The sequence below is a fragment of the Eptatretus burgeri genome, chromosome 4 (assembly GCF_056783735.1).
Source record: "Eptatretus burgeri isolate ZD-2024b chromosome 4, Ebu_testis_v1, whole genome shotgun sequence".
Taxonomy (NCBI): domain Eukaryota; kingdom Metazoa; phylum Chordata; class Myxini; order Myxiniformes; family Myxinidae; genus Eptatretus; species Eptatretus burgeri.
This window is the reverse complement of record NC_140964.1, coordinates 15,030,261-15,055,260: the sequence shown is the minus strand read 5'-3', so window position 1 is coordinate 15,055,260 and position 25,000 is coordinate 15,030,261. Positions and strand designations below refer to the sequence as shown.

Below are 25,000 nucleotides of genomic sequence, written 5' to 3'. Positions count from 1 at the left end.
GCAACGTATCAAAATGTATGTAAAACGCTGGCGTACGCTGAACTATTGATGTTTTTTTTTAAGTTTTTGGCGTATTCATGACAAGTTGGACGTATGCAGAACGTTTCGATAACTTATAGATAACTTATACCAACGAATGCTTAGCGTGTTGTCGGCGTTCACAACTTATGCCCAACGATAGTCTCTTGTGCATAGTGCGCGGCAGCGTATCGCCGACGATCACGTGGCATAGCCTATTAAAAGGCTGCTGCTCGACGATTCAAATCATAGCCGCACGAGACATCGAAGTGTCAAGGTCCTGTCACACCTTGACGTTTTAGCCAGCGTATGCCGACGTGTGAAAAATTTGCTGAATACGCTAGCCCACGTCGGATACGTTATGGGTAAGTTTTGTATACGTTAAGAGCACGCTGGCATACGTCGTAGTACGCCGAGCACGTCGACAAATTTTAAGCATGCTCAAAATTTTTCGACGTATGCCAGCGTATGACTCACACGTTCCGCATACGCTGGCCATAAGTTGTAGGCACGTTATACGATCGTTGACACACGTCGACACACGTTACTTGTAAGTTACTCATAAGTCGAAACACTTCGAGGTAATGTTTAGCGTACCCGAAACTTATTTCTAACCTATGAGTAACGTGCTTTGAACCTATGTGTAACGTATTTCCAACGCACATTGACGTATGTATACGTATTTGATTGACGTCTTCTGGACGACCACAGAACTTATTGAACGCGTTTCTAACTTTCAGCTACCGTTTAATGGCGTATTGGCAGCGTTTAAGGGAATTGGTATATAAAAATGGGCTTCACAGGAGGAACCTGTCAGTGTTTCAGACTCCATGGTGAGTACATCTCCATATCAATGGTATCAGTAGTAGTCGTAGTAGTAGGTGAGCGTGTCATTAGTAGTGGTAGTGGTAGTAGTAGTAGTGTTAGTATGTCCATGTCAGTAGTAGTAGGTGAGTGTGATGGCGAGGGTGTGGGTGATGATGGATCCTCCTTGTGTCCGCATCCACGGCAACGGCCACGAGACTTCTTTGCAGCATTCTTTGAAGTTTTCTTCAGCTTTGTTTTTTTTTGATGTTTTTCTATGCTGAACTATTGATGTTTTTTTTAAGTTTTTGGCGTATTCATAACGAGTTGGACAAATGCATAACGTATTATTAACGTACACAGAACATTTTGATAACTTATACCAATGAATGCTTAGCGTGTTGTCGGTGTTCACAACGTATGCTCAACGATAGTCTAACGTATGCACAGCATGCGGAAGCGTATCGTCGACGATCACGTGGCGTAGGCTATTCATAGGCTGCCGCTCAACGATTTAAATCATAACCGCAGTAGAAATCAAAGCGTCAACATCACCGTCATGCCACAGAAAAACAAAAACAAATAAAGAAAAAACATGGAGTCTGGAACACTGACGGGTTCCTCCTGTGAAGCCCATTTTTATATCCCAATTCCCCTAAACGCTGCCAATATGCCATCATACGGTAGCTGTAAGTTAGAAACACGTTCAGTAAGTTCTGTGGTCGTCCCGAAGACGTCAAATACATCAATATGTGTTGGAGATACGTCACACATAGGTTGAAAGCAAGTTACTCATAGGTTAGAAATAAGTTTCGGGTACGCTAAACATTACTTCGATGTGTTTCGACTTATGAGTAACGTGTGTCAACGATCGCATAATGTGCCTTCAACTTATGGCCACCGTATGCGGAACGTGCGAGTCATACGCTGGCATACGTCAAAAAATTGAGCATGTTAAAATTTGTCGACGAGCTCGGCGTACTACGACGTATGCCAGCGTGCTTCAGCGTGCTCTTAACGTATACATAACTTACCCATAACGTATTCGACGTGTGCCATTGTTTTAGACAAATTTTTCATACGTCTGCATTCGCTGGCTAAATCGTCAAGGTGTGACAGCCCCTTAAACACTGTTTCTTGTCTTAAATTCAAAACAAACAAACAAACAAAAACGACCTTTCTGCCTGCATACCCATGAGTCCTGATCCTTCTTATTCTTAGTCTTAGTCTTATTCTTATTATTCTTCTGCTTCTTCTTCTTCTTATTCTTCTTATTCTTCTTATTCTTATTCTTATTCTTCTTCTTACTTCTTACTTCTTACTTCTTACTTCTTACTTCTTACTTCTTACTTCTTACTTCTTACTTCTTACTTCTTACTTCTTACTTCTTAATTCTTATTCTTCTTCCTGCCATCACACCATCTTTATTCTACTTTAACTGACCCACTCTCGCCATTACCTTCACGATTTCTTCTTTCAACCTTCCACTCCTTAATCTTACGTAATCTTCAAAAATCAATCAAAAATTTTTTTCCTCTGTATCCTTTCTAACTATACAGCTCCCGCAATCACGTGTCTCTCTCCCCCTCCCTCTTCCTGTTACTTTTCATCGACCCATCATTTTCACTGTGTGTTTACAGATCCAAATTCACCATACACCTCAACGATTTTACTTCAACCTTTCTTTTTCGAATCTTCTGCAATCCTTATTAAAAAATAAAAATAATAAAACGTAATTCACTTTTAACTATACACCTCCTGCAACCACGTGTTTCTGCTGGAATTTTATTTCCAACCTCTGTGTTTGCCGATCCAAATTCACCATTCACCTCACAATTTTTCTTCAACCTTTATTTTACATAATCTTTCTTATGCAATCTTTATCGCAAAAAATAAATAAATAATATAAATGGTCTCTTGTAATGCTTCAACTTCCTCTTTCACACATGTGGTTCTCATTACTGCATCATAATTCACAACTCTCTTTCTATTTCAACAGACTACTCTCAATTCGACCTCTTCTTCATCCCTTGTCTAAAAAGTCCAACTGCTACTGTTGAGGATCCGGCGGTGGAGGGATTCGCACCCTACTCTTGACAGCCAAATGTTGATGATTCGGCGTCACTTAACAGCACTGCCGTCTCAGGGGTTATAATGCCGGCTAGTTCGGCACAGGTCTCGGGTCACGCGCCTCAGATTACGATACCAACATACACCTGGGCCGTACCAGTTGGGATATAGACCCCGGCTACAGACTGGGTTTGATCAGAGTCTGCCAGAGCAAAGTCTGCCAGTCCGTAACCATTTTGGTTCTAAGTACAAATCGAGCGGATTGTTCCTTGGCGCGGCACGAATAAATTCAAGGCGGCAACTTTCATATGAATCAGCCACATTTATTGGGGACACATCGGGGAAACACGACAGAAGCAAAGCATTCACAAACGTTATCATTAATCTATAACCCGCTCTTAACTTGGGAGATACGGATACGGGTTTCGAAGGGAACCCGAGTGAGATAAACCTTAGGCCTGGCCGACATGCAGACAAGATGCAGACAAGACACGGAGTACTTGGTAGTGCCTAATGGACGAGAAGAAAAGTGTTGAAGACACGAATGCGGCTCGTGAGAAGCCGATGCCAACAGATTCGAGCGCCCAAGCTCGAGCACGCCGCGTGGCAAGATGGCGGCGACGTCCTTTTGGCGGATCGCTTACGCACCAGCCTCGGTGCGTTCAGCCCCTGTAAGGTCGACGGCACAAGACAGTCGGTTCTATGGTGGGTTCCAGCTGGTTTATCCAAGGTCCAGTATGTGAATCCAGGCCTGGCCTGTTCACCAGACTAGGCCAAATCTGGGTGTTGGGCTCCGCAGGCGAATAGATGGGATGGAAAGACGTGTCGAGCCATGCATGGAGTCAGGACAGTCAGAGGCTCCGTGACTGGACTCAGGATGAACCTGTGGATAGTCCGGGAGCCAACCTGTGTACGAGGCTGTTTTAGGGTTGGACCTTACAGCCTCTGCTATAAAATTTTACACCCCCAGGATGTTTAGATATATGTTTGCAGTTCATGAAAACCAATGTTGGCAATTCATAAGCTCTTGCGAAAAATTTTGGCGGACGTTTTTGTTTGAGGAAGATTTGAAAAATTTGATAAAACAGCAATTGTCAATAAAATTTCTAAAAAAATTAAAAAATCACATTCATGAAAAATAAATGTGAACTAAATGTAAGAATTCAATCAGTGCATTGTAAAATGACAAAAAAAATTGCCTTTGTGGAAGTAAACCTCGTAAAAGTACATAATTTTGTGAAAAATGCCTTAAAAATAACGTTTTTTGAAGATGGCCTTTAGAACTTTTCTTATCATAGGCAGATGCTGCATTAGAATACTAATTTCTCTTAATGTGATATGAACATGGTATCCATGGCTAATTAAAACAGCAAATTTGAGTGAGTTCTATCAATTTTTAAAGAGAAAATTAACATTTTTGTCAACCAAAGTTACCCCTACCCCCAAAATCCTCTTGCTCTATTGAACACAGTTCGGTTAAGGTTTGCTGGATCCAGGTTGGGTACTTCACAGTTCACTCTTCCAAAGGAAAATTCAATGGTGTTTGGAGTGACATGGCCCTGGAGCAGACATACAACAATGAAGGGAAGACATCTCTGTTCAAAGGCATATCTCAGGCACCAGCTGCTCGAGAAAAATATGTGAAGACAGCACCATTTCTCACAGCTGTATCAGAGAACATAAAGTCTATGGCTAATCTAGGCCAACAGGAATCTACTCATCATGGAGAAACACATAAGCAGGCAACAGAAGAACATATGCATGTTGAGGAGATCAAGAAAGTGATATGCCAGCAGATGATAAACCCATTCCAGTGTAACAACCAAGTGGATCTGCTCAATAGAGCAACTGGTGAGAAGGATGCTTCAAAAGACTTGGTCCATGCTCAAGCTAAGGGCATGGAAGCCATTATGAAAGCAGAAGAGGTGGTCTCTATTAAGATTGAACCACTGAAGCTGGTAACTTTCTCCTCACAGAAGAAATCAAACCCATCAAGGAAACAGAGTTTAATCAGGATCTATCAAGATGAGACTGCAACTACACGTGTGCTGTGTTTCTATCGAGATGCCGACCCAGTCACAAGACAGATTGCATTTTCCCATGAGTGGACAGACTATCCATCATCCCTGTTTGAGGTTGATCCACACTTAGCACAGGGGTTTGTAATGCGCAAAGGCAACAAGTCTGATTTCGTGGCAGTGCTAATTGCTGAAGCTGAGCAGGATGTTGTTTTACAGCTGCCATCATTACCACAGAGTGACCTATACACAGTTTATCTGGTAGACACAATGGCATTTGTAAATAAATACCAAAAAATGGGTGCAAAAACATTTGGTGAACTTCCCCAGCTGTATCTTCGCAAGCTCCTTCAGTTCAAACCTGAAATGTGCAACTGTGTCAACATCATTGGTGATCAGTATGATTTTGATGATAGCCATACTTTGAAGGGTCATGAGCAGCAGAGGAGAAACCAGACAGACCAGGCAAGACAATTCTCACCATCCAAGAGTCTAGAAATTCCGGACTGGAATTTACTCATGAAGAATCCAAGAAATAAAGGAAATCTTCAGAACTTCATTGGCACTTCCCTTTGTGAGAGTCCTGAAGCTATTCCGGATGGAGTGACCATCATTCTTGGTGGTATGATGGAAAACAAAGGTCACACTCTTTCCATCACATCAGCATCAAGTTCAGTTCTGGACTTACCTTGTGAAGAACATGAAGAGGCAGACACAAGGATTATTGCTCATCTTGCATATTGTGTGGAATATCCTGATCACCATTGAGCTGTTGTGCATGCAACAGATACAGACATAATTATGCTGTGTATATATCACTTCTGCTGCTTGAACACATTGCAAGAACTCTGGATACAACGGCAGAATCAATACCTACCTATTCATGAGCTGGTAGAAGTGTTGAGCAAGAAGTACCAGAAAATCCTCTTGATGTCGCAGCTACACTTCTGTGCACATATGTGTTGTGTGGATGTGACACAGTGAGCTACTCATTCAGAAGGAGAAAAGAAGAGGTCAGGTCAGGTATGGGAGCATGTGCCAGAACAGCGCGTCGCTGCGTCCACTTTCCGCCGGTACTCCAGGGGCCTCCGTCTGGCCATCCCCTAGGCAGATGCCAGGCCCATCCCCATCTCCTTGAGATGATGGTCAACCTGCTGCAACCATGAGGCACGTGGTCGGCCCACTGGCCTCCTCCACTCATGAGACTCCCTCGCTGAGAGAATCTGGTGAGCAGGATCAGCATCAGGAAAACGAGCCACATGTCCATACAGCCGCAGCTGATGCTCACGGACTATGCAGGTAACAAATCTCATCTGAGTCTCTCTCAGCAACCGCTCGTTGGACACAAAATCCGACCAGCGATAGCCAAGGATTCTTCGAAGAGACCTGGTACCAAAGGAATTAAGTCTCCGTCTCAGATCCTTGGTCAAAGTCCAAGTCTCGCACCCATAGAGCAAGACTGGAAGTACCAAGGACCTGAAGACTCGGACTTTCGTCCTCCCGCACAGGTACCGGCAGCGCCACACCCCATGATCCAGTAAATCCATGACTCCCCAGGCCCGACCCAGACGTCTATTGACCTCCGGCTCACAACCTGCGGAGACATGAATATCACTGCCAAGGTAAGTGAATCTATCCACGACCTCAACATCCTCACCACAAACAGACACAGACAGGACAGCAGCATCCAAGATGTCACCGAAAGCCTGGATCTTAGTTTTGACCCAAGAAATCCGTAATCCCAACGGCTCCGACTCCTCATTCAGCACCTCGAGGGCCCCCAAGAGGATGTCTAAAGTCTCCGCAAAGATGACTGCATCATCTGCAAAATCAAGGTCCGAGATCTTGACATTGCCAAACGATGCACCGCAACTTTATCTCTCCGACATCCTCCCTAAAATCCAGTCCATACAAGTGCTGAAAAGTGTGGGGGCAAGTACACATCCCTGACGAACTCCAGTAACAACTGGAAATAAGTCAGAGATGGTACCACCACACTCCACAGCACTCTCAGTACCAGAGTAGAGTTCAGACATCAGATCGATCAGTTTCGGTGGCACCCCACGAAGACCAAGAATTCTCCAGAGGACATCCCGATTCACTGAATCGAACGCTTTACAGAGATCAACATAGGCTGCAAGCAGCCCCTGCCGAAACTCTCGTCTGCGTTCGGTGAGGACACGAAGTGCAAGGATACGGTCAATCGTTGACCTCTTTGGTGTAAAGCCTGACTGTTCTGGACGCTGGTGCTCAAGCAGATGGTGGCGAACCCTATCAAGAATTATCCGAGCAAAGACCTTGCCCGGCACTGAGAGCAGCGTCACCCCTCGGTAGTTGTTGCAGTCTTGGCGATCACCCTTCCCTTTCCAGAGAGGGACAACAAGGCCCCTCTTCCAGTCAGTTGGGATGATGCCTGTGTTCCTGTGAAAAGAAGAGCGGCACAGGTTTCTCTGGGACTGATAGGAAACCTTCCCCACCTTGTTGATTTTGGAAGAGATAGTGAAATGGCAGCAACAGAATGTGTCATTGATGAGGCCAGAGTATACTGGACTGCTCTGCATGGCCAAAAAGGGTTCAGCTGTTTGGATACCCTCAGGCAGCATATGTTTGTCTCTTCAAAATTAGACCTTAGGTCACTGCCAGCAACAGAAGATGCGTTTTACTTCCTTGTTTTAAGAGCATTGTATCAATTGCTTCTGTATAGACGTGCACATCTCAGTGACCGAGCACTTCCCCCAGCCACAACATTTGGCAGAACCCTTATCAATGGAAAACTGGTCCCAATTCTCATGTCTAAGCCAGCCAAGCCAAACATAGACAAAACTGTGTGTTGCATGTGCAAATTATCCAAATGTCTGAAACGATGTTCATGCAAAAAGGCTGCTGTGCCTTGCTGAGTGACATGCATATGCCTTGGTCAGAGAGGTTCATGTGGTGGAGTTGTTTCAGAGAGTGACTCTTCCTCTGAAGAGGATGTTTCATGTCACAATATTGTGTTAATCCATTTCTAATTTTATCTTCCTTAAAACCATGGCATGTAAAAGTATGTTCTTGTTCTTGACCCCATTGATAGTCAAGCATTTCTGAGTTGCATAAATCTTTTGTTGTTTGACATATAACCTTGTCAATTGTAGGTAGGTTAAATCTACACCAATTGTGATATAGGAAATGAACTCCTCTTTAATATGAGGGGTCATTTGTGTATATAGGTTTAGTGGTTATGATTTTAGGACAATATGAATTACCCATACCCCCATCCTACATCTTCGCTTTTGCCAACATTTTGTCATCAGAGGGGGCTCGCAAAAGTGTTGACTGTGTTGTTGCGCAAGAGTTTCACCATTGCCAACATTGGTTTTCATATACTCAAAGGGTGTCTCTTTATGAAAATCAACACAAAAATTTTATAGCAGACCGGGCAATTTTTTTTTAATTTTGATCGGTTGGCTCCCGGACTAGGAGGTCCTGCAGGCTGGATCCATGGCCGAGGAGGAACAGCCGGCCAAACCACTCTTCACAAAGCCGATCGCCGACTCACACAAGCCGTTCCCAGATCGAGAAAGCAGCCAGTTCCTTTCTGGGCGGGCCTTTCTCTCGAAGCCGATCGCAGACTCGACACTAGCAGTTTCTCCCTTTCCTTCTTGGTGCTCGCTCTTCTGGACCACCCCCGGGGATACGTGATTGGTCCATCCTTCGAGCTTGCAGCCTCTCTCCGCCAATCGGTTGCTGACACGTCTCGTTGACTGACTCTGTCAGAGTGCTGGGCGGGGGCTGGTTCGGAAGGGGAAGGAAGAAAAAGAACGGCGCCTCTCGGTGCACCACCACCGTATGAACACTGGACAGCCTGCTACATCTCCCGACACATTTCACGTCCAATTACCGAACAACCTGGCTAAACATGCATTTAAGGGGGGATCTGGGCTGATCCTCTATTTAATAACCCACTAAAGGTCCATTTCCGCAACACTACTCCACCTTTCTCCCGAGGCTCTCCCAAGCCTCCATCTGGGGCAGCCCACGTTAATGGCCCTGTCTAACGTTCAGCACAGATCTCCCATTTACTCGAACCCACAATATTGGAAGCACTTAACTCCAAAAACCATTGTCACAGTAATATTGGCATGTCCCTATCCTAGTGTGTCGGATCACTAATCTAACAAACAAATTCAAAGTCCATGCACACTGCTTTTCATTCTAATTATGGATTTGAATGGGGGGGGGGGCATTCAATGTTACTTTTAACACCAATGTTTGCATAGGAGCAGGACATTCAATGTTTCAAAGTTCCTTAACGTGTTCGCTCCTTCATGCCCCCTCCCGGCAGTATTGTCTATTCACCCCTGAGGGTTTCCTCACTTTGTGGCCCTATTGGCTTCTCACCAAGTGAATGCAGTCGGCCCAGTGGCCTAATCTCACAGTTATTCGGCCCACTGAGCCCACAAAATGGCATGAATCTTCGGCCACGACGGCCCACAAAATGGCATGAATCTTCGGCCGCAACGGCCCACAAAAACGCTTCAGCCCATATGGCCCACAAAATGACTTTTTGGCCGCAATGGCCTACTCACGAGCAGCAGCAGGCAACAAGCCCTGCATTGGACAGCAGGTGGCACAGCAATGATGGCACGGTGATATCGATGGTAAGCAAATGCAATTTGGAAGCATTCTTGAGGACGCAAGTGGGTGTGATGACCTCAGACCAGGTGAGATGGAGTGTACCCTTACCCTTCCTTGCCTGACTTGCTTTGGCAGGACTTGTTTTGGTATGGTCTTCTTAATAAGTTTTTTTTGTTTTTTTTTGGCAGACAGAATGGTGTGTTTCTTCATCAACTGTTATCTTCGTGGGTGTGTGCTCACGACTCACTGGTGGCCTCTCTGGCACTTGGAGAGGGTGACCTCGCCTGGCCCTTGTTAACAAATTTTCCCATCAACACTACTCGTACCAGGTGTCACATGAATGGTGCGGAGGAGAGTCCATCAAACTTAACCATTTACTTTTAGCTCTAAACAATGAAACAAACCCTGCTATGGCTAGAATTATCCTAATGACCAATTTTTCCCAACCTGGCACACTTCCATTCTTTTAAACCTGGCAAGGCCCTTATTTGTCTTCTTTCATTTGGTGGTGCCAGGCATAACTCGCTGGCTGGGGAGTGTGACTACTACTAGGCCTCTTTGCCTGCTTCCAATCGGGGGTGGGGGACACCCAGCGACCTCGGGGTTCATCCTGAGCGTGCTTCTGGCGCTCCGAAGTAAGGGTTGGCTCTCTAGCCCCCATACTGTCCTCTCCTGGCACTAAAACCTACTGTGCTCTCCTAGCACTGAACCCTACTGTGCTCTCCTGGCACTAAACCCTACTGTGCCTTCCTGGCACTCTGGCAGCCTTCACCTGCCAGGAGCCCCCAAAGCCCTGGTGCCCTCTCTCCCGACTCACCAACTTCCAATACCATGTCACACTCGCAGCCAGCACCACCATACCTTGGCCTGCACCTACCCCAAGCAGTCCACCTGCACAATGGAACAGCAGCCAGAATCCATGTCAAATCCTCTAAGTCCCCCTAACCTACACTAACTTGGTTAGGAGACTCCTACGTACCGACAAGACTCTTACGTACCTATGTACGTAGGAGACTCCTACGTACGTACCTACGTACCGACAGGGTACGTTGTTCGCACTCACTCTCCTCATTGGCACAATCACGCCATTCACCCCAAAGACGTTAGTCATTCATTCCACAGTGCCACACACCCAGTCCACAACACCATCCAACACCTTTCACTTTTATGTTAAAACAAAAACACACCAGTCCTTCGGATCCCACTTGGTCATCAAATTTAACTGATACGCTTTTTTTAAAAAATCAAACCCCAATCAATTTGTCACTGTAGTGTCATGGTCGAGGTGCGCCAAGGCAGACACGAGCCAGGGGATAGCACAACCCTGCTTTATTGCCACGAGTGAGAGTGTGAGCGTACGATGCCCGTAACTCCACTTTATTACGTACTCGATGCACTCTACAGCCACACGACCTACAGGCTCCACAGACCACAACGGCTACAACAATGCCTCAAGCGGCGCGCACTCCTATATCCCGTGCAAGCACGTGACCACTCCAAAACCACTCCTCCACCACGCTCCCCGCATCGTGCCCTGCCCCCACAGGCCACTACACCACACTCCTCCCTCCTAAAACTATGATCATAAAATGACCATCATAATACCAGCATAATCGGCACAGAACACCATGATATAAAAGCAGAGAGGCACAAAAACGATAATAACCAAAAAGCATAGGCACATCACACCATATAACGTGTCGATGTGAGCGAGTTGAACTGCAACGGACAGGTTCCGAAGACTGAGTTGCACGACGAACCCACAAAAACCCTGACCGCGTTACAGATATCAAGAAGCAAGGTGGGAAGCACAGCATCGCTGCGCAGCAGAAGCGCCCCCAGGCGGCCCATGCTTACACGCCCACCGGCGAGGTCGCGGCGACCTCCCGAGCAAACCTCCCCCGGCACCATCAAACGCCCCCGGCCGACAAGGCGGCACATCTCCCCCAGACAGACCCGAATCAGATAAACAGTCCGAGCCTGGAAGCCCCGTTGTCTGGAAGCCCCGTGGCGCCAGCGCAGCCGACCTTGGCGAGAACAGAGGTTTGTGCCACCCGGCGCCAAGCCCGTCCGACCTTGGGCGGTGACGCTAAACAGCGCCGTCGGTTGGGCGCACCATCAGTCCCATAACAACCCCACGCATCACAACCAGCCGAGATCCAAACGCACGCCCGAACGGCTTTGGCGAGAACAGAGAGTTGCACCCCAGGGTGCCAGGCACGTCTGACCTCGCCGAAACCAGGGGTAGGGGTAACGCTGAACAGCGAACCAGCCCCGGCTCTGAGTCGATCTCTGAGACCCACACGCGAGTCGAACCGGCAATTAGTCGGCTGCAGTCCCAGCAATCCCATGCAAAACCACACATCACATCCAGTCATGCCATAAAGCAACAAGAACATCGTCTGCGCAGACGCAAACTCCCCTTTCCGTACAGCGCGTTCTCCCAATATAATCCCCACACATGACAGGGTAACGACCCGTGGACTGCCCTCGCAGCTGGAGACCAGAAAGACCTCTTTATTTGCCACGACCACCCCCAAGGCCTTCATATCACATCGGTCATATCGAACATCCCAGCCAAACATATTCTCACACACGAACTGTCGGCATCTATTTTAACAACGCTAAACTGCATCACTCGAGCAATGAAAATGAAATACGCAATGAACAGCAGCCCATGAATCACATCACGTGTCCGTCTCTCGGTCGTAGCCGCGACGTTGCAATGACCTGCTTGTCGTCGACGGTCGCAATCCGCGAACTTCTTGAACGCGACTGGCTCGCTCCAATTCCCCGCTGAAATCGCCTGAACGACACGGGCGCGCATTGTATCATGAGCGCAGCCGAAACGCGAGAGCTCCTCGCAGCTGGCATGGCTCCCGTTGCTCCAGAACCGTACATCATCGTCGCAGGAAGCAATGAACGGCAGCCCACGCTGCATCGTCGCAGCCCCCGTCGCCGGAACTTCACCCTCGCGTCTCGGGGGAGGCCTGGGCCCACACGGAGGTACGTGCCCCGAAGGAGGCACAGGTGCACCTGGAGGTACGAACTCCAAAACAGGAACTGCGAGCCCCTCCCCTCGCACCACGAACCGCGGGAGCGCAACCCGCTGACCCTGCTGGGCAACCAAGACGTGTGCCCCGCCAACCGCCAGCAGCGCTTCACCAGCATACGTGTGCAATGCGAGGGTAGCACGAGCGGACTCAACTCGACACCCGATCAGTGCCCCGATCATCTCGACCTCCACTGGCATTGGTCCTGTCACCGTCGGACCAATTGAAACCAGGTTCAACATTGGCAGCATCAGTGCCCCGATCATCTCAACCTCCACTGTCATTGATCTTGTCACCTCCGGACCAATTGAAGACAGGTTCAACATCGGCAGCATCTCCCGCTCCGGTGCGCCGGGATCTCTGTACCCAGGCTGCAAGACTCGACCCAGGGCGTCAAAGTGTACGCCATGCACCGAACACCGTACCGGCAGTAGGTCTCGACCCAGGACGTAAGGGTCGCTTCGCACACCGCCATCCATGACCGTTATGATGGGCAATGACTCTCGGCACACACACCGTAGACGTCCCCGAGTGCTCAGACCGCCGTCCGACTGACTGCATTGCAACGCTCGGCCACGACCAGCGCCGAAGACCGTGCGCGCTTGGAACATCGCGCTGACCTCTGGATCATCTGCTGCGCACCGACCATCGAGACCCCGGACATTCCTCAGAGCTTGTGCGCCGCCCGACGCCGCGTCCGAGCTGAACCTCATGCCCTCGCTCTTTAGCTGTGGCCTCGCAGAAACCATTCCCGAGGCTTGCAAAGCAGAAATAAAACGAACTCCGAGCGCGGCCGTCGTCCACAAATCACTCAGCAGCCGATAATGTTCCGTCGATAGTGAGGCGAGCAAGATCGATTTGCGTTTGCTTTCATCGTCCACCTCATTCACGTGGAAATAGCAGCCCAACTGTTCAGAAAGCAATTCGAAGTCGTCTCCGATGAAGATGGGCACGCATCCGTGCGCCGTGCCCCGACCTTCTGCCATGCTCGAGCCGTCCGTGACGGCGAGATGCCTGGCCCCGAAGCCTGTGCGTGCGGCGCGCGAAACTCGCGATGCGCTCCTCCGGGACCTTCGCCCGGTGTAGACCTCGAACCGCGCGAGATGCGCTGAGTTATTCGCTGCCGCGATCCAATCGCCCCGGCCAAAACTGCACGTCAATCCGAGTAACCCAACCACTCTGCACACGCCGATCCGAACAGACTCGTCGCCAAATGTAGTGTCGTGGTCGAGGTGCGCCAAGGCAGACACGAGCGAGGGGATAGCACAACCCTTCTTTATTGCCACAAGCGAGAGTGTGAGCGTACGATGCCCGTAACTCCACTTTATTACGTACTCGATGCACTCTACAGCCACACGACCTACAGGCTCCACAGACCACAATGGCTACAACAACGCCTCAGGCGGCGCGCACTCCTATATCCCGTGCAAGCACGTGGCCACTCCAAAACCACTCCTCCACCACGCTCCCCGCATCGTGCCCTGCCCCCGCAGGCCACTACACCACAGTCACTACGTCCATCATCCGCTGGCCTCCTCCATACTGCCCCAATCGTTTATTTCCAACAATTTAAACAAAACATCAAAATCTCTTCACCAGCCCCATGGAACCTCTGCATGGTTCCAAGCCAGGCATTTCAGTCTTTCCTCAAACAAGCCACTCTTTGTCATCCACTTGTTTCAGGTGTGTTTAACGCTCTGCCTGTGATGTCTCCACGATATATATATATATATATATATATATATATATATATATATATATATATATATATATATATATATATATATATATATATATATATATGTATTTTTTTTTAACCACCCAAATCCACTTGTGCCACTCCAATCCCTTCTCTCAGTCTCTCAATTTGCAATCGCACTCGATATAATTTCCAATCAAAATTTTTACATTCCAATATGGCCTGCTTCTTTGGCTCATTGGAAGGGGAGTGAGGGAAGGAATCCCTCATTACCCCTTACATGACTCCGCCGCCTTTCGCCACGGCTCAAAGGGGTCACGTCTCAATTGGGGTTGTGGTCCACCCCCTCCTCTTCTCCAGGGTTCGCGGAAATCAGGTAAACCCCAATCGGTGGAGTGGCCTCCCCCTCTTCTCTCTAACTCCCTGAAGATAGATAAACCCCACTCAGCTAGCCGAACCCTTCGTGTCCTCAGAGAGGTTTAAAGACCAAGTGACACACGCCAGTGCCACTTGCTACTCATCTGTGCTCTACCCCGAAGTTCCTGTGAAGCTGAGAGAGAAATTAAAATCCAATTTCTGAAGCCTGCTCCTGGATGCAGCACCTCTAACTCTGTAAGAACCCATGCGAGCTGTCCATTATGGTTTTTGTCCCCTGTGTCAAGTTCTGTCCTGGTGGCATTTCTATTTCCCCTTGCACCTCGAACCTATTTCCTATGTCACCACTCATTCCATGCTCAGGGCTCCCACACACAGCACCGCCGCTTCTGGCGCTCCGAACCCCCATACTGTGCTCCACACATTACAAGGTTATGTGTTCACATTCCACACATTCAACCTTGCCTGCGTACTGACTAACTGCCTCGCATTCCAGGGTTACATTCTCGACCGCCACGTGAGTACACTCTCACGTTTCGGCCTTGGCAGCACACACCGGTGCTGTAGTCTGGACTGTGGACTCGCAGCATTCATTCACAGGCACTCCACACACACATTCAGGGGTCACGCATACGTGCACCCCATCGGACAGAGTCTCCTCATTAACATAAACTCCAATTCCTAACTTAAGCTCATCGTCCGCACCATATATGCATGTGCCCACGTACCTGCCTCGTTCCAGAGTCACCTCAGTCTGGTCGTGTCTCTCCAGCAGGTTGCTCATCATCGGTTCGCCACACTACTCTGGAGATGTCAGCGCCACATGCTGGACCTGCTCAAAATGTGTTTCATTCGTCAACAACCCCGTTTGCTCCCTCAATGTCTCCTTCACCAGGGTTTGCTCTAATTGTTGTTTCATCCGACGAGTGATGTCGATCAAGTCCCGCACCACCAACATTCCTCCCTGTGGTGATTGCACACATCCCACACTATTGTGCAGTCCTACTTCCTGGCGCCATTTGAGTCGTTCTTCCTCTCTGAGCCTTTTCAGTTGTTCTTTATCTTTCCGGAGTTTTTCCATCTCCGCATACTCTAACCTTGCTCTCTCCTTTAGTTGGTCTTTCAAATTCATATTTTTTTTGTTTTCTATCCCACCATCTCTCATGTTCTTCATTCTCCAATCTCGTCGTTTCTCTCAATTGGTTGATTTCCTTTTTCTGCTTCATTCCTTGTTCTTTCACTTTTTCCGCGTACTCCAACCTTGCTCTCTTCTTTAGTTGGTCAATTTCAAATTCATGTTCTTTTTGTTTCCTCTCCCACTGTCTCTCATGTTCTTCATTCTCCAATCTCGTCGTTTCTCTCAATTGGTTAATTTCCCTTTCCTGCTTCATTCCTTGTTCTTTCACTATCTCCGCATACTCCAACCTTGCTTTGGCTTCTAAATGTTCAATCTGCACAGTGTGGTTCCTTAACATTTCATTTTCCGTTCTCTCTCTTTCCTCACTTTACATCCTCGGCTCGTTTTGTAATTCCCGCTCTTTGTTTTGGTATTTCTGTAACTCACAAGCTTTTTCCCATAATTCCTTTCTCATCTCCGCACCTCTTTCGCATGCTTCCTTCCTCATTTTGTCCATTCTTTTACCGTATTCCTTTAGTTGTTCCAGATATTTCTTTGTTCTTTCTATTGTCTGTTCTCGGATTTCTCTTATCTGATTGCCTGTTCTTACCTTTTCCTTCAGTTGCAATTCCAAATCGTGTTCTCGTTTTTCCTTTTCCAGCTTTGTTTTCCATTCTTCTTCCTCCAAGTTCTCCCTATCCCGGGAGTTACTAATTTGCTCTTTCTCTATTCTTTTGTTCAGTTCGCTCTTCTCTTGTTCCAACTTATGGATTTTCCACTCTACTTTCCTCATTTCTCCCTGCAGTTCCTCGAACTGCCTTGACTTTTCCAACAATTCTTCCTTCCTTTGCTCCAGATATTTCTCTCCTCTTTTTATCTTCTGTTCTTGGCTTTCTCTTATCTGATTGCCTGATCTTACCTCTTCCTTCAGTTGTTTCAATTCCAAATCGTGTTCCCGTTTTTCCTTTTCCAGCTTTATTTTCCATTCTTCCTCCAAGCTCTTCCGATCCCAGGAGTTACTAATTTGCTCCTCCTCTATTCTTTTGTTCAGTTCGCTCTTCTCTTGTTCCAACTTCTGGGTAAACCACTCTACTTTCCTCATTTCTCCCTGTAGTTCCTCACCTGTGTTGGCTGTCATTTTCCAGCCACCGAATTCGGTCCCGTGCATTGGCCAATTGGTGTGATTCCCTGTGCACATAATTTTCCTGAACCTCGTCTGCCTGCCGTAGTGCCTCGTCCAATTTAATTTGTAACTCCTCAATATAATTCTCATCACACCTCCTCTGCTCCAAGGTATCCGCCAATCGTGCATGAAGCTCGTCAATGTACGCGTTGCCGTCCTGCTTCGTTTGCCATGACGCATGCTGTGACCACATGGGTTGAACCGGTGGGTGATAACATTTTCTTCGTGCTGTGCGTTTCGTTACGCTATTCATAGTAACCCTCTCCCGCTTCGTGCCGCACTGAGGTGGAGCCGCGCCACCATTTTGCGACTCCATTTTTCTTTAAGATGCTCCTTCAAGATGTCCCTAACTCCCGAGTATCTATCCCGGGTTACTCCTTCCTCTGGTATGACAAACCTGAGCCTCATCCTGGTGGAAGAGTTGCTCTCTTCATCAAAGACTCCATTCCTCACTCCCCCACACCCCCAGGAATACCTCTGGCTTCAGTTTCCCTCCACTCCCACCTCATGTTGATATGTGTGTTGTGCCATCCACCAAACAGTGATGATTCCATTTACACCTCGCTATCCGAAAACATGGACAAACTTCTATCCTCTCATCGGAACTCTCTCTTCCTCATATGTGGTGACTTCAGTTGTCATCACGCCAGTTGGCTGGGTGTGGGTATCTCTCACCTGTCATGGCACTTCAGCAAAAGACTTCTGCGACTCATTGGGACTTACTCAATCGGTCAAATTCCCGACCCGGAACTCAAACAACGGTCCTCCATCTCTTCTGGATCTGACTGATAAATTTCCGTGAAAATATCTGCTGGTCTTTCTCCGCTCCAATCGGTTCTTCTGACCACATGCTTGTCAAAGTAGACATCTCTCTGGCTGTTATTAGAGAACCACCGTCACACCGTCGAGTCTGGCGTTTCACTCAGAATGACTGGCAGGGACTTCAAGCAGCCATCAAACTTCTAGACTGGTCTCCCATCGCTACTTTCTCCAACATCAACTCATCCTGGGAATTCTTTCAAAGAAACTTGCTCTCTCTCATACACAGATTTATTCCCTGTCATCTTCAGTTGTCCTACCCTTCCTCCACCCATGGTTCATTGAAGCTTGTGGTGAGGCAGTTGCCCTGAAAGAACTTGCCTTTGCCTCATGGAAAGCAAATCCACCTGAGGGTAATGTCAGTTCTTTCCATAAAGCTCAGAAAAAGTGTGTCTACCCTCAGGAGAGCCAGAAAACAACATCTTTCTCATCTCAAGTCTGAACTCAAACCTCTCTCCCTCCTCAAAATCCTGGTGGCGTTTAATCAAATCTGTTTCTGGTGTATGTTCCCCCTCCATCCCCTCCCTTACCTCAAATGGCCGTACTGCTGACACCGCACGTGAAAAGGCTGAATGCCTAAATTCCATGTTTGCATCTAAATTTTGTGTCTGAAACACATCGATTTCTGTACCCACCTTACCCAGTCACACCCAGCTGTCCTTGGACTCTGTGTCATTTTCATATGACAAAGTGGAGATCTTGCTGTTAAACCTCGACTCAGATTCTTCAACCGGTCCAGACTGCATCAGCCCATGTGTCCTAAAAACCTGCTCCTCTGCTCTTGCTCACCCTCTCTCTGTTCTATTCACCCTCTCATTTGCTTAAGATCATCTGCTTGGAAATCAGCAAACATTACTGCCCTGCATAAAAAGGTGCAAAAACAGATCCCTGCAACTACAGACCAATCAGCCTTCTCCCAATCAGCAAGGTTATGGAATCCATCATCGCTTCAGACATTAAATCCTTCCTCTTCTCCAATGGCTTGATTTCCGATCATCAGTTTGGTTTCAGACCAGGTCACTCTACCCTGGATATGCTGCTTCTGCTCTCCCAACAATGGATGGAGGTCCTCAATGCCGGACATGAAATCAGGTCCATGTCCCACGTGCTTTTGACACGGTCTGGCACCCTGCCCTGCTCACCAAACTCTCTTCCGATGGTTTCCAAGGCCATCTCCACTCATGGCTTGTAGACTTCCTCTCCTGTCGTAGCCAATGTGTGTCCCTAAGGCCTAAGTCACATTTGCTCTACGGTGAGGATACGGCGGCCATACGCCCTCTGAATTGACAAACTTGCGGCGGCCGCAGAGTTTCTGCAGTGGCCTCATGGTGGCCCTACGCCGTTTGGCTATCTTTTACAGGCCGTAAGGTCGCCATGGAATTATAATGCGGAGTTATAACGTTTTTCATTTCTATGTTCGCCGTAGCAATTCGACAATCCGAAAAAAAAAAAACTGGTAAAAAAAAAAATAATAACCCACTCTTCCGTCTGGCCGCACGTTCGCCTTAGGGCCCCCCTGCGGTCCCCTTGCACGCACCTTGAGGCTACCTTGCGTCTACCTTGAAAATTCTATGGCTGCCGCAGGACCCCCTTAAGGTCACCGTGCGACATCAAATCAAAGATCGTACGGCAACCCCACGTTTTCGGTCTCCACAATTTCTAAGACCTAAGGCCTTAGTCACATTTGCTCTACGGCTAGGATACGCCGGCCGTACGCCCTCTGAATTGACAGAAACATGCGGCGGCCGCAGAGTTTCTGCGGTGGCCTCAGGGCGGCCCTACGCCGTTTGGCTATCTTTTACAGGTCGTAAGGTCGCCGTGGAATTATAACGCGGAGTTGTAACTTTTTTAATTTCTACGTTCGCCATAGCAATTCGACAAGCCGAAACAAAAAAAACTGATAAAAATAAATAAATAAATAAAACCCCACTCGTTACCGTCCGTCTGGCTGCATGTTCGCCTTAGGGCCCCCTGCGGTCGCCTTGCGGGCACCTTGCGTCTGCCTTGAAAATTCTATGGCCGCTGCAGGAACACCCTAAAGTCACCGTGCGACATCAAATCAAAGACCGTACGGCACCCCCACGTTTTTGGTCTCCACAATTTATATATACTTGTACGTGCCCGTAAAAGAAAAAAAAAAAAAATTCAAACCACGAGCAACAAACAACAACCACACAGGCCGTTTATTCACTCTCGCGTGCCCGGACGTGGGTGACCTGGAAGTTCGCATATTATTCGCAGTTACGATTATTCGCAATTTAGTTTTAATACCCAATTATTCAATTAGTGCCAACGTATTTTACCTTTTCGCAATGTCGTGGCAAGGAAAAACAAAAAGACAAGAGAAGATAGAGAAAAAATTTACTTCCTGGTTTGGAGCATACCAGCACTCTGATGTTACCGAAATTTATGCAAAGTCTAATATGAAAACGATCATAACTTGGGGCATTGTGTTTATCTATAAATGCGCATAAGAAATCGAGAAATTATTAGAATACACGGTCTTCACTATCCGGAAGTTCGTACATTGTAACCCGTAATGGCGAACGCGGCTGAGCTTCCCTTCCCCATCGGCCACGCCTACGCAACAACGTGTCTTGTCATTGGTTTGGTAAATAAATGGCTATAACTTGGGAAGCACTTGTCCGATTAATATCAAACCTTGAAAAGGCACATCCTCAGGTTTCCAGCAATACACCTGGCAAGTTTCTGTTAGATCGGACCGGTGGTTGTCGAGAAACAGCGGTCACACACACACGCACGCACACACACGCACGCACGCACGCACGCACGCACACACACACAGCTGGAATTATAGATAGATGCCGTGCGGCTCCCCGAAAAATAAAAACATATGTGACTGCTACATTGTGTGACCGTGGAAATACTGCGGCTGCCGTATAATTGCTAGTGGCCATAGATTTTGAAGACCCCACATCCGCCGTGGCAAATGTGACAAGCCTAAATGGAGTTCTCTCATCCCCTCTTCCGGTCCAGGCTGGAGTTCCTCAAGGTAGCATTCTGGTTTTCATCAATGATCTCTCCAACTCTCTGGAAAAATCCTCTATCTCTTTGTTGATGGCTCCACCCTCTGCCGTACCATCTGTCATCCATCACACCGGCAAGCAGCAGCTTTTTCGCTCTCTGCAGGTCTGGGTAAAATCACACGTGGAACATGTCTTTCAATACTGACAAATCTTACACTCTCACTATGTCTCCCCGAAATGACCGTTTGGAACCCCTCCCCCCCCCCTATCTACTTTCTCAACAATCTGCTGGAAGAAGTCCTTTCATTCAAGCTTCCGGGTCTCACTTTCTGCCATGATCTTTCCTGGGAAAGCCACATTTCCAACCTTTCCTCCAAAGCCAGTCGCCGACTGAGCATCCTCCATCATGCAAAGTCCGTCCTCAGCCCACCTGAGCTCCTGACTGCATACAAAACTTTCGCCCGCAGCCTGATGGAGTGCTGCCCTCCCCTCTGGGCTGGTGATCCTGCTTCTCACCTTTCTCAGCTTCACGCTGTGGAAACCAAGACATTTAGGATCATTGGTATCTCCTGCGGTGAGCAGTCTTTGGGCCTCTCACTCTCACCGCAGGTCTTTCTGTCTTCTACAGTCGTTTTCTCTCCGGTTTCGCCCCCCCCCCCGCTCTGTCTGCAAAATGCCCCCCCCTATTTCCACAGGGCGCTCAAGATCCGCCAGCAACCCCCTTTTGGTGAAACTACCAAAATCGCGAATCGCTGCTCACCTTCACTCTTTCATTCCTTTTTTTCCCACACCTTTGGAATAAACTCCCACACTCTTCAATCCCATTCTTCCCCCCTGGTCTCCAAAACAGCTGTTCACCACCACCTCTTATCTTTCCCCATCCAAAACCACAATCTATTCTACCCCCGTTAATCCACCCCAAACCTACCTCCTTCAATTTCCCTGCCTTCCTTCCCAAAAATTCCCTGTCGTAAGGTCCTGAAAGTCCCTGTGGTGTCGATCTCAGATATTCCGTGTTCCCCACCCCATCCCTCTCCCTTATACAGATCTCCTAATGTCTCTGTTCTCCACTGTTTTGTCCTTCCCTCTCCTGCCCCCCTCCCCTTGTTGTGCGTTGTGTGTTCGCTCTCATACGTCCTCGACAATGTATACAAAAGTAATAAAGAAGTATCTGGGAGGGTTTTTCAGATGGTCTTTTCAGAGATGGAGACAGTGAATGAGAGTGAGATTTGTCAGGATTGAACGACATATTCCAAGTGTTTGACCAGCTCCTGATTCTATCAACGTCTGCATAAGTGGGAAGAGGTTGCTGTAACATATTTTATCCATCAGATAGGCAGGCAGCAAAAGGTGGCATTAGCAAAGACATAGAGGATATTCCAGAGAGTTAGAAAGATTGTTGAGGAAGACGAGCAATAGGACTGGGCCCAAGACTGCCTTGGGCCATTCCAGCCTTGAAAGAGGAGATGAGACGATCCCGTTGAGAGCCGCATATTTGCTATGAGAGTGGAGGAAGTTGGAAAGCCACTTGTGGAGGTGGCCTTGGATGCCATAGGCAGAGAGTTTGGAGAGCATGGTGGGATGTGAGACTGTAGTGAATGATCGAGATGTGTCTTGAGAGAAGGCCCTGATCTAATGCCTTACTTTGAGGGCCTCCATCCATTGTTGGGATAGCAGAATCAGCATGCCCAAGATAGCCTGACCAGGTCTGAATCTGATCTGATGGTCAGAGATGAGGCCGATGAAGAAAAGGAAGGATGTGATGTCAACTGTGATTATGGATTCCATGACCTTGCTGATGATTGGAAGTAAGGTGATAGGTTTGTAATTCAAGGCATCGTTATTTGCACCACGTTCATGTAATGCAGTGATGTTTGTTGACTTCCAAGTAGATGGAAGATTACCAATCGCAAATGAATGGTTGAAGAGAGCAGTAGATGTGCAAGAACAGCAGAGCCGATTTTTAGGAAGTGTGAGCTGATATCTGGGTCAGTTGCAGAATCAATCAAGGATAGCCAGAAACTTCTCCACCTTGTCAGGTCCTTTGCAGATATGTATTAATAATGTCACATCAGGAATATTGCCCTCCAGGGGTTTAATGCTATGAATCTGCACGAATTGACAATAATTCGCAGCACTCATTACTTTGCCTGTGTTGACTCGTTTTACACAGTTCAAGAAGAAGAAGCAGTGTCGAACTCTGCCTCAGAGTGTGGTGATTTGTTGAGTCAGTGTAAGGGTTTGGCGCCAGATAAGGTTGAGAAGTACAAGAAATACAAGCAAATGTTCAAGGTAAGGAGGTTGAAACATTTCTTGCAGACATGCTCTGGATGTAGAAATTGTACTTATGCTGTGCATTATGGATCATTTCCGAAAACGGTTCATCCTGACGACTTGCGTTGTCTTGTTTCTACTGCCATATTGAGCATAGCTGGAACTTTGAACCATCATGACAAATTTTGGATTGGGAAACGATGTTGTGTGGATGGCTTATTTTTGTGCCTCTGCAGATGAGGGCCAACAGATATTGTTTTTGGTTTGTCCGTCCGTCCGTGCGTGCGTGCATGCATATCAGATTTTTGTTACCACGATAACTTATGAATCGCTGAAGGGATTTTGAGCAAACTTGGTACAAGTATCAGGAAGTAGGACTTCCTATGTAGGAATGGAACTGACACTCCATGTGTTTAATACAACACAAATCCTCAAATTAAATCGACCAAGATGCAAACTAATAAACCTATAACGTACTTATCAGTCATCTGTGGAGGATTTCACATCCAACAACACTCATGAAGCTGTTTGACCGCATCGCATCGCTGCAGAATTGACCGACTCAAACAGCTCGTTTGTAATTCTTATTGTGCTCCTTCTCATTCACATTTGACAACACAACTCAAAATTGGATTCAGCTCAATACTTGAATCGCACGAATCTACTGCATTTTACAAGAGGAAGGTCCGTGACTATTCAAATTTTTCGCAATTTAAAAGGATTCCACAAAGAGTTTGTTTGTTTTATTAATGAATGAATGATCAAATTCATGCATGGACACTATCATTGTAAATTTACGGAGGGGTGTACAGGCAACAGCCACGATAGTGAAGGGATGGTTTCGTATGATTGATTGTGATCATCTCGACCTTGTTTACATATCTTTTGGCATACCAGCCATACATCCTTTTGCTTTTTAAAAAAATGTTAATGATTATCTGTGTACTCTGATGCAAAGATGAGCTGATTCGATTTTTTTTTTTGTTCAAAAGTTCAAAAGTTGAAAGATCTATGGTCATGTGACCTAAATTTGAAAATCTTTGTTACTGCAATAGCTTGTGAACCACAGATCTCAGTTGAAACTGAGACTAAGAAGGGATTTCAACCAAACTTGGCATAATTATGGACTCTGATCCAAAGATGAACCGATTCAATTTTGGATTCAACAGCCTAAAGTCATGTGCCATTTGAAAATCATTTTGCCGAATCATAACTTGAGTTAGAAACATCTGATGTTTTTCTCTTGTACATTGCTCTCTCTCTCGCTCTCACTCTGAAGTGATCAATGGAAATGCTGCATTAATGCACTGTGTTGATTGCAATTTTGCACAGCGCATTGAACTGTACATTTCTCATGAGGGACAACACATTGAACATATCATGCATTGTAATGTCAATAAACCATTGTGTGTGTGTGTGTGTGTGTGTGTGTGTGTGTGTGTGTGTGTGTGTGTGTGTGTGTGTGTGTGTGTGTGTGTGTGTGTGTGTGTGTGTGTGTGTGTGTGTGTGTGTGTGTGTGTGTGTGTGTGTGTGTACGTACGTACGTACGTACGTATATATATATATATATATATATATATATATATATATATATATATATATATATGTTCAAATTATATACTAGATAAATGTAAATGTAATATCGATATAAATAATAAAGCTTTTGTTTGTCTGCACGGGCTAATCCCCTGAACGGTGAAAGATGGAGGAAAGCTCTGAAACAAAGTGTTGGGACGGGCCCCAGGAAGGTTATATGCTCTGTGGCAAGGCCTCTAGGCCGGGGGGGGGGGGTGTTTGAGGTGTTTCCCCCTCACCAACCCCCTTTGTCTTTGTCTGCCGTGGTCCAAGAGGGAACTGATATTGGGCTCGTGTCAGACCTATGTGCAGAAGATTAAATTCATTCAAAAAGAACCCGAGCAACACCGGGTGCATTCACCGAATATATGAAATATTATATTATATTTAT

The 25,000-nt window shown here is 47.1% G+C and overlaps 1 protein-coding gene across 6 annotated transcripts in view; it reads left to right on the top strand.

Moving 5' to 3' along the window:
* TAX1BP1 (Tax1 binding protein 1) overlaps positions 1-25,000 on the top strand; it is a 248,109-nt gene that overhangs the window by 113,594 nt on the left and 109,515 nt on the right. For 5 of the 6 annotated variants that reach the window (XM_085876995.1, XM_085876993.1, XM_085876991.1 and 2 more), the window contains one exon: positions 22,934-23,052. The exons of the other annotated variant lie outside the window; for it this stretch is intronic. In XM_085876995.1, coding sequence (XP_085733121.1) covers positions 22,934-23,052 — 119 coding nt within the window. The remainder of the gene's footprint in view (positions 1-22,933; positions 23,053-25,000) is intronic. 6 annotated transcript variants of the gene reach the window in all.